General features: G+C 49.3%; 1 protein-coding gene across 1 annotated transcript; it reads left to right on the top strand.

Annotated features, from left to right (window-relative positions):
• Window positions 1-2,829: 2,829 nt before the first annotated feature.
• LOC101794169 (keratin, type I cytoskeletal 19) lies at window positions 2,830-7,833 on the top strand. Its single transcript, XM_005029342.6, has 8 exons — window positions 2,830-3,399; window positions 4,270-4,352; window positions 4,921-5,077; window positions 5,501-5,662; window positions 6,106-6,231; window positions 6,366-6,592; window positions 7,069-7,199; window positions 7,522-7,833. The coding sequence occupies exons 1-8, from the start codon at window positions 2,911-2,913 to the stop codon at window positions 7,545-7,547; spliced, it is 1,401 nt and encodes a 466-aa protein (XP_005029399.1). The 5' UTR covers window positions 2,830-2,910; the 3' UTR covers window positions 7,548-7,833.
• Window positions 7,834-9,834: the final 2,001 nt, after the last annotated feature.

The following is a 9,834-nucleotide window of genomic DNA, read 5'->3' as shown; positions in this document are numbered from 1 at the left end:
AGGACATTTTACAGACATGCCTCCAGTTTTCAGTCTGCTGGGAACTCCGGGCTACCCCCAAAGGAGAAAAGCCTGCTGCTTTCTTCTGGGAGCCCCAGCTGATTCCCACCAGCCGGGGAGCCTCCTTCTCTTGCAACCTGCTACTGACATCTAGCTGCTCCATCGGATTCCCTGTATTCACATCAAAGGCCTTCCCACCCGGCACACAAGGTCCGGCAGGAACAACGCACGCACTTTCACAAAGGAGCTGTCCTAAATTCCTGAGAGGTGAAAGAGACCTAATGACACAGGCTGCAGGACTGTAATGATCCTGAGGTTATGCTTATGCCTCTGGAAAGCCCCCAGGGACCTACAGACTCAGCTCCTAAGACACCGGACCTACGAGTCGGGATGCGTCTGGGAAGCAGCTCATGAGAAGGTGGCTTGGGATAAACAGTTCCCCAGCAGCAAACACCCTGGAAACAACCCATACATTAGGGAGCTGCAAATTATGGAGCTGCAAGCCCTGGGCTGGAAATTACATTTCCATGAGATTTCCATACTTCTTTGTGCCACGCAGACTAGACCCAGGAAGCTTATGAGCGCACACAACTGAATGAAAATAAGGAGGGAAAGGTTAGGGTTGTTGGTTTTTTTTTTAGATCTTCAGAGCAGTGATTTAATTTTATCTTAGCTTAACTAGCGCACCCTTTTCCTGAAGACAAAAAGGAAAAGTAGAAAAACAGAGGGCAAGAGTGCACCATGCAAGGATCCCAGGCAGAGGCACGAAGAGGAGGGTCCGAGGGGAAGGTCCCCCCGGGGACCAGCGTGCTCCCAGGGGCCGGAGCCATCCTCTCTGCAGCAATTACCACAATAAGCATGTAGACGTCCTCCACTCCCACAAAGGAGCAAGTCCCACGTTTCTGCCTGCATTATTCTGATGTGCTAAAATGATAACTGTGAAGGAGAGGAAGGAATGTGTGCTCACTCAGGAAAGATGCTTGCTGCAGACAGCTATTGGGAAACTCCTGAAGAATCATACGCAGGACAGGCAAAGCTTCAAGCAATGCAGCATTACATCAGTTTCGGTTCATTCCTACCACCACACCCTGACTCCAATTATGCTCTCCAGTCCTAGTAATGAAATTCAGATATTCCTTTCTATGCACAGTAACTTTTTATTAAGGTTTTTTACCTATTCTTAGCTCGGCTCCTTTGCATTTAGGCGCTGAGCAGAGCACAAGGTGGAAGGAAGGGCAGGCTGACATTCAGGCACTGCAGACGGATCCAGGAGACCTGGGTTCAGCATCCCCAGACTCTGCCAGAGGCGTGCTCCTTATCTCTGAGTAAAGCACTCGGAGCAAGTGCCTCCACACCTCTGTCTCCAGCCTGCTTGGAGATATCACTGCCAGCTTTCACTGCTGGCACAGTGACATCCAAGGATGCAGAGATAAGAGGACGCGTCCTTACAAAGGAATAACTAGAGTAAGAGCAATAAAGTGATGGTAAAATCCATGAACACTGGGACACTTCAGTCCTTCAGTAAATGAGATTAGCTACTTGCCATAACACCAACTCCAATCTACCGTCCTGACATGGAGTAGGGATGTGAGCAGGAGTTTCGTCTCACTTCTTCTCTGGGGAAACAAGCTTGGAGAATTTCTTACAGGGAACGGTTAGTTTCAGGGAGCTGTGGAATGCCTGTCTCTTGCTCAACAAGTGGCTAAAAACAGGTTCTCCCTACCGAGAAGGACATTGCACTTGTGTCTTAGCCAAATACCTCAGGAAAATGAGCTTAGCCTGGATTTTGATGTCAGAAGAGGGGAAGGATTTTTGCTTTTTCCTTTCTCTGCCTAGCTAAGATTTGAAGACATTAGGGATAGAGAATAACCTCTATTTTTATGTAATCCATCTTTTCCAAACCAGTCCAGAACTGTAGTGGGGAACAATTTTTCTGCCAGCTTCATCAGCAATTCTGTCTTTGTATTTCCTAGGACAGTGGTCTCAAACCTCTCAGACGCACACAGCACATATTGACAGAGACATTGCCCATGGGATGTTTCCAGCCCCATTCACTGTTTCGAAAAAAAAAACAAAACATATTTCCCCAGCAACAACCACTATCCATACTGATGAAAACTACAGAAACATCTTTCACTGAATGTCAGGACAATGTTTAAAGTCCTAGGATGTTATTTCATGCTCTCCATATAAAGAAGCAAACCTCCGTGAACTGCTGGAGAGCCCAACTCACAAATGAAGAATCTTTTGTCCGTGGCCCTTAAGAGCCCACTCCACAAGCGTCACGTCTTATAGCTGAGTTTTCGGGAATTATTTCACCAGTGGAGAGACTTAAAGGTTAATCTTTCTGTCTCTGATCTTTCCACAAAGTTCTTACATCATTCCTCATACATCATTCGAGAGTCAAACTTCGTATGTATTTTTTCTTTTTCATCTTACATATTCAAACATCAGCACCCTGTAAGAAAACTGCTTATTCAACTCAAAATAAGATGAAAATAAATTAATGAGAGATAAAGAGCTCTTTGATGCAATAACCTTTAATGATTTCTTCCTGGTATATAATTTAGGACAGTGTTTTTCCTGGCTTAATGTTGTAAAGTTTGCATCATAAACAAAAAGCTGATGATTCATAAAACATTATTGCTAATGTATTTTTGAAATAAGCAAGAGACATGTAAAGTATCTTCCTTGTCTATGGGGAATCTTGAAAGGAAACTTCCCTTTGAGAAATTATTCTTGGCACCAATGGCTGGAGTAGCCAGCCTTATGGGAAGAGGAGCCAGTGGTGACACCCACTGTGGAAGGTATAAATAGAGTTTCGTGGCAGCGGACAACTCGCAGTCTGATTCAATATCAAGCTGTGCAACTTGCTTTGGGCTTCTGCTTGCATTTCCAACTGCTGTCGCCATGAGTTGCAACATTAAGGAGACTATTACTGTGTCTAGCAAAGGCAGGAGCAGTGGTGGCAGCTGTATCATTGGTGGTGGTGGTGGAGCACGGATTTCTTCCTATGGGATAGGCAGTGGCAGAGGTTTTTCTGGAAGGAGCTACTGCGGTGGAGTGAATTATGGAGGGGGACTGAGTGTTGGTAGCTTGGCTGGTGGGAGCTATGGAGGTGGCAACTGCTATGGCAATGGCCTCGGGTTTGGCCTTGGAGGCGGTGTGGTTGTTGGTGGTCTTGGTGGCGACTGTTTGCTTTCATCCTGCGATGAGAAGGTGACCATGCAAAACCTCAACGATCGCCTGGCCTCCTATCTGGACAAGGTGAAGTGCTTGGAGAAGGAAAATGCTGAACTGGAATGCAGAATCAGAGAGTGGTATGCTACACAGGGCCTCTCCTGCGAGCCCCGGGACTACAGCTGCTATTACAAAGAAATTGAAGATCTTCAGAATCAGGTAATCCCATTTTTCAGTTGTTCCTGCCATCGTTAAGGTTCATTTCTTAATTCGCATTTAGAACTTACTGCAATTCTTTAAGATACTTTTACTGCTGTAAAATGTCTTTGCAAACATAAATTGTAGCAATTTCCTCTGTGACATTGTTGAGTATGAGTGTGGACGCATACTGCAAGGTGATATAGGTAGGATAATGCTCTTAAAAAGGAAAAAGGATGCCTTGTTACGCTGGGATTTGGCTATATAGTTGAATATTACTGACTGCTCTGAGGAAATGCAGTGGTGTCAGCCCAGTAAGAAAAGCAAAGCAATGAGAACTGTAGAGCAAGAGGAAAACACACATAGAAAATGTATCAAATAAAGCATTATAAATGCTATGTGAAAAAAGCTGAGTATTTAAAATTGTCTGTTGATTGCAGTGGTGGCACAAAGAGCCTGACACTAATATATCCTCAGTGCAAGCTGTAGATGAGCTTTAGGCTTCAAGGTACCTTCTAACTCTCTTCCCTGAAAATCCTTAAGCTTGAAGTCAGGAACAAGCCAGCCTAAATGTCAGCTGAGCTTTGATGTCTCAAGGAAGGTTCTTTATGCTCACCTCTTTGTGAAGCATCTTTGGAACTTTCCTTTCATACTTTGAGACTGGGAATTCCCCTCTCACTAACTCCCTACCTCTCTTCTTTACTGCCTGCTAGTCAAGGAGGCACAGCTACCTCCTGCAGCTGCTCTGCTCAAGGAACAAAGCAATTTAAGTAGAAAGGTGATGGAAAAAGGAAATTGTAAAGAGCTAATACTTAACTGTCCCCTAGATACACCTGTGGAGTACTGCAGCGGAGAGAAGGGAGCCATCTCTCATGCTCTGCTCTTTTCCAGATTGTCTGCGCAACCATTGATAACAACAAGATCATTCTGGACATTGATAACAGCAGGATGGCTGCTGATGACTTCCGTGTGAAGTGAGTGCCCCTCCGTGCCGATGCACCTCCTTGCCTCCTCCCTGCTCCTTCGCATCTCACTCGCGGCGTCCCAGCACACCCCATGCAGAGGCTGAGGACAAGTCTCCTGCAACACCACGTTAGGGCAGGATGGAGTGATGAAAGGCATTTTGCTCCTGGTCCTCAGACATCCCATAATTAGTATTCTTGGGTAAAACATTGGGCAATGGTGTTTGGTGGTTAGGGCTTGGGACTGACACTGCAGGGAGTGGCCCTTAGTGGTATACTGGGAGCATTTCCATCACAGACCAGTGCAGATTGGGATCAACAATGCAGAAATGCAGCTGGGTGAGTGATACCAAACACAGAATTATCAGAAAGGGGAGGAAGACATGGGGAAGAAGAGCTGGCACATAACAGACATCAAGTGCAGGGCAGAAATCAAACACAGTGCATCCAGCTTAGCCAGCAAAACGAAGTACGGAGCAGGCAGATGGGAAGAGGAAATCTTTGCAGAAGCTGAGTGGAGATGTTTCAGTTCTGATTTTCTTTTTCTTTCTTTCTTTTTTTTTTTTTTTGCACAAACCAGGTACGAGACGGAGCTGGCCCTTCGCCAGAGCGTGGAGGCTGACATTAACGGCCTGCGCCAAGTCCTGGATCAGCTCACTCTCTGCAGGTCTGACCTGGAGGCACAGCTGGAGTCGCTGCGGGAGGAGCTCTGCTGCCTGAAGAAGAACCACGAGGAGGTAGGCTCCTGCTCCTCTAGGAGCACCGCAGCCCTGGCATAAAACATTTTGCCTACAAGAACGTGCTCTGAATGTAGAAGCAAAGAGGAGCCGATCCATACCACAGCTTTCCCATCAAACAGGTCTGGGGTTGAGACCTGCCTGCCTGCTGGGTGGTGCAGGAGCTCAGGCCGAGGCAGCTGCTCCTCTCTGGGACTGGCACTGGGAGAGCCAGAGGGGGTGAAAGTTGCTGCTGTCTGCAGTGGGTGAGAAAAGAGATTACCCAACAGATTTATTGGGGAAAACACTTGCACCATCTCTCAGTGGTTCACAGCCACAGCTGGGAGGCACCCCGGGCAGGGAGAGCTGTTCTCAGCCACCGAGCTCTGCTCTTCTGTGCTGTTTTAAAAACCAAAATGTGTCTAATCTGGGTTGTATTTCCAGGAAATGAATTGTCTGAGGAAACAATCAACTGGAGATGTGAGTGTGGAGGTCAATGCCTGCCCTGGACCAGATCTCAGGCAAATCTTGGAGGATTTGAGATGCCAGTATGAAACACTGATAGCGCGCAACCGCAAGGAAGTTGAGGATTGGTACGAGTGCAAGGTAAGCGACACGCACCTGCTGTGAAACGAACTGATGAGCACATTTCAGAGCACAGGAGCATTTCAGAGAAAATAAGCAGTTGCCCTTTGCAATGAAGCCCAGGCTCAGCACTCATTTACACCCTGTGTTCTGCAGGAGACCCGGGCCTGCCTGACCAGTTTGCTATGCCCCATCTGGAACGGCAGCATTAACCGCGAGGCCTTGTGGTGTGGTGTTGGAACTGAAATACCCCACATTTGGATTAAAGAGACTTAATAGCCATGAGGTTAATGCGATTTGTAAAAGAGCAAGCAGTTGAAGGCGGTGGTTAACGCCCAGTTCAGAGAACTCACCGTGCTCACTTTTGGTTTTGCCAGCAGCTCACTGTGTTCTGCTTCAGTAAAAGAAGTCCAAATTACACAGATATACTCTGACGGTCTTTATTCTGGCTTGGTGCTTTGCAGATTGAGGAGGTGAATCGGGAGGTTATTACGAGCGGTCAGGAGGTCGAGACGTGCAACAACCAGGTCACCGAACTGAGACGCCAATTGCAAGCCCTGGAAATCGATCTGCAGGCTCAGCTCAGCCAGGTGGGTGGTGTGCTCTCTTACAGCTGTGTTTGGGTACTGCTGAATAACTCTTCCATTTCTGCACTGGAAATAATAAACTCCATGGTGACACCTAAATGAACCTTGTTTCTTTGTTTGGTTGTCCTGTTTACCAGAGGAATAATCTGGAATCCTCTCTGGCTGAGACTGAGTGCCAGTACAACACACTCCTCGGGGAGCTACAGAACCAGATCACGTGCGTGGAGCAGCAATTGGCTGAAATTAGGGCGGAAATAGAGTGCCAGAACCAGGAGTACAAGACCTTACTGGATGTCAAGTGCCGTTTGGAACAGGAGATTCAGACCTACCGCTGCTTGTTGGAAGGAGGACAGCAGGACCTTATGTACGTAAATCCCTGAATCTGTTAGAGAATATAGGAAAATATCAAGGATCTGAATTATGGATTTGGAATCCGACACCACATTTGGCCCATCTTAATGTTTTCACTGAGATGACAAAGCTGTCTCACGAGCAGCCTTACTATGAAGTCTGAACTAAAAGTTACTCCTTGGGATCTGCAAAGCAGAGGAACCAAATCTTCCAGCCCTGTAGCTATTAGTGCTGTCAGCATTTGTCACCATCTCTGTTCTGTAATAAGATGGGTGAGAACTGTCAGAAGAAAATTAATTGCAGTGCTCTGCCATTTCCATGCCAAAAGGGGGCACAAATGAGAAGCAAAATGAAAAAAAAAAGAGCACCGTGTAAAATACTCAGACATTTCTAATCCCTGTAAAGACGTAGTTTGACATTTTGTACCCTCAGTAGTGTCCAGTAACATTCTAAAACTGCCTATTTCTTCCACCAAATTTCTCCCACTAGTCACGGAGGAGGAATCGGAGTAGGAACTGGCGTAGGAGGAGGAGTCATTAGGACAAGCCACACCTATACTACAACCTCGTCTTCCCACTGCCAGCCGCAAGTCCCACCCTGCAAGACCGGAGACATACAGGGTAAGAGTCGGGTTTCCACAAGAAGAAAACATTTTTATTCCAGTCTGCTCCTTTGCAATAAAGCCAGGCAAAGCAAACTCCCAACAAAACACAATTATTTAGGGAATTTCTGGGTTTCCCTGGCTTGTCTGCTTAACAGAAACTTGCTTAACAAAGTCTGCTCCTGAAATAAGGGCACTACACACAGAATCACAGAATATCCCGAGTTGGAAGGGACCCATAAGGTTCATGGAGTCCAACTCCTGGCTGATTTTTGTTGTTATTTGGAAGATCTTTTCTCTGTCTGAATCAAAATAATGTTTCTCTATTTTTTTTTCTCCAGTGACCTGCAGGAGAATTTGTGATTGAGGATGCATGGACTAGAAGGTGACGTACAGAGAACCCCACAGACAAAACAGGAACACTCGCTGTTCCCTGCACGCCTCTACGGAGGGAAAGTAGAAGTAATGGTGCGATGCTTTGCCCTGTATCTCAGGGGGCCTCTCGGGGGCCTCCCTTTTGTTTGTTCTGCTACTTCTGTTCTGTAATGCTGCAACCCCTAGAAGTTACTTGAGTTAGTCAGGATCACTACTGTACCTGCTGGTGAAAAACCTTCTCTAATAAAACTTTGCTTCTGCCTGATGCAATCAAGAAACCCGTGTCTGCAAACTGAGTTCCTTTAGCAAAGCAGGGGCTGGTCCAGGTGCAAACCACATCCCCGGCCAGCAGAAGCTGGGAAGCCACGCACAAGGGGCCCCAGAAATGGTTGGGATCTACTCCATGGGGAGCAAAGCGGCTTTGGCAGCAGGAGCCAAAGAGTGACCTCGTGAACTTTGCAGGGCTCGAGCAGCTCCTCCCGGGCAGCCCCTGCAGGCAGATCACAGAATCACGAAATTGTTTGGGTTGGAAATGACTTTAAATCTCATCTAACTCCAACCCTGCCATGGCAGGGATGCCACCCACGAGATCAGGTTGGCCAAGGCCCATCCAGCCTGGTCTTGAGCCCCTCCAGGGATGGGGCAGCCACAGCTTCACCATGCAGCCTGTGCCAGCGCCTCACACCCCCACAGTGCAGAATTCCTCCTAACGCCCGGTCTGAACGTATCCCCTTTACAACTAACAGCCTGAAACGAGTGAAAAACCCGTGTGGGTAAAGCAGATGACCCCAAAGCCCATTTCATAGCCCAGACCAACACAGCACAACCACGTCTCAGAGCTGGAGCTGTAGGAAAGATCTGGGGATTCCCGAGAAATGAAGAAATACAACACACACGGAGCTCAAACCCAGCGAAATTTCCCCAAAACAGCCCGGAGCTCGGCGACCCCTGGTGGCGCGGCCGGGGAGGAGCGGGCAGGAGCTGCGGGTACGCGCACATGGGCACGGGCACGAGCACACGGGGACGCGCAAGGCACGGCTCGGCGCGGCTCGGCTCCGCCAGGTGTCAGCCGTTCGCTGCAGGAGGGCTGGGGCCGGTGCTGGTAGGTGATGAAATCAGGGTGCGATACCGGGAGATGAGGGAATTAACGCCCTGCGATACGCGAAGAGCCACGTGGAGCGCTTGGGAAGGTGGGTGCTGGCCGGGCTGGACCCCAGCACGCAGGAGGAGCTCGTCTGCAGGTGTCCCCTGGTGTCCCTGTGCATCCTCATGCATCCCCATAACAACCCCAGGTGTCCCCACAACATCCCCACGTGTCCCCACACGTCCCCACAACATCCCCAGGTGTCCCCATGTGTCCCCACACATCACTTCTCGCTGCCAGGGCCGTGGGTGAGGCTGGAGGCCACCAATGTGCAGCTCCGGGGGCTCTCAGCGGGTGCCCGAGCAGAGGCGTGCTGCGGGGATGCCGGTAGCCAAACACACAGACAGAAGCTCCCCTCCTACTCCATTTATCGGTCATATTCATGGCAAGCAAGGCTGATGTGGCCTGATTCTGAAAAAGTGACTTGCAGGACACAACGTGGGTTTTGTTCCTGCCTCTGAAGACCCCGGGTGTGTTCCCCTGTCTGGTCGTGCCCAGGACTGAAGCCACCCCGAAACTCGCTGCACCCATTTGCTGACACCCACGGATGTTTTTCGGATGGTGCTGGGCTGGTTTTGCAGCGTGTGGTGGCAGCCAGGCTCTCCGCAGGGTGGCAGAGCTGCAGCTCCGAGCCCTTGCCAAGGTCTTGCCAAAGAGGCAGCACCGAGCCGGCTGCGCAAAGGGCTGCTCAGACCCGAACTAACGAAGTCCCCGACAAAGGGTTTGTACAGTCCAAGTCCCTCTCACAGCCCTGACTCACCTAATTACTGCTCCTATCATAATCACCATCGTTCCAGTGGGTGGTGGAGCTTTTGAAGGTGCCCTTTATGGTTTCATCAGCGTTGGTTCCTGCAATACCGAATGAGTAACAGATCCAGAAGGCGGCACGCAGGAATTGGTTGTTTTCCTGCTGGAGAGCTGTTTGCTGGCTAGGATAGCGCAGACCCCAAAGCAGGGGGCTGTGGGGTGGCTGTAGGGTGGGGAACACCCTGTGCTCAGGCTGCCAGTGGCACCGGGTGGGTGCACAATGAGCCCCCCACCCGCGCATCTCAGGGCACGGGCAGGTGCCCAGGGCTACGCCCTGCGTTGCAGAACAGCGCAGCAGAGGTGGGGCCTCGCTCCCCCACTTCAAAAC

This window comes from Anas platyrhynchos, chromosome 28, assembly GCF_047663525.1.
Source record: "Anas platyrhynchos isolate ZD024472 breed Pekin duck chromosome 28, IASCAAS_PekinDuck_T2T, whole genome shotgun sequence".
Classification (NCBI taxonomy): Eukaryota; Metazoa; Chordata; class Aves; order Anseriformes; family Anatidae; genus Anas; species Anas platyrhynchos.
The sequence above is the reverse complement of the archived record's forward strand: the minus strand, read 5'-3'. Positions and strand labels throughout refer to the sequence as shown.

Coding starts and splice junctions, on each gene's coding strand:
- LOC101794169 (XM_005029342.6), top strand. CDS start 2,911: ATGAGTTGCAACATTAAGGAGACTATTACTGTGTCTAGCAAAGGCAGG. Junction 5,078..5,500: donor TGAAGAAGAACCACGAGGAG/GTAGGCTCCTGC, acceptor TTGTATTTCCAG/GAAATGAATTGTCTGAGGAA. Junction 6,593..7,068: donor GGAGGACAGCAGGACCTTAT/GTACGTAAATCC, acceptor TTCTCCCACTAG/TCACGGAGGAGGAATCGGAG.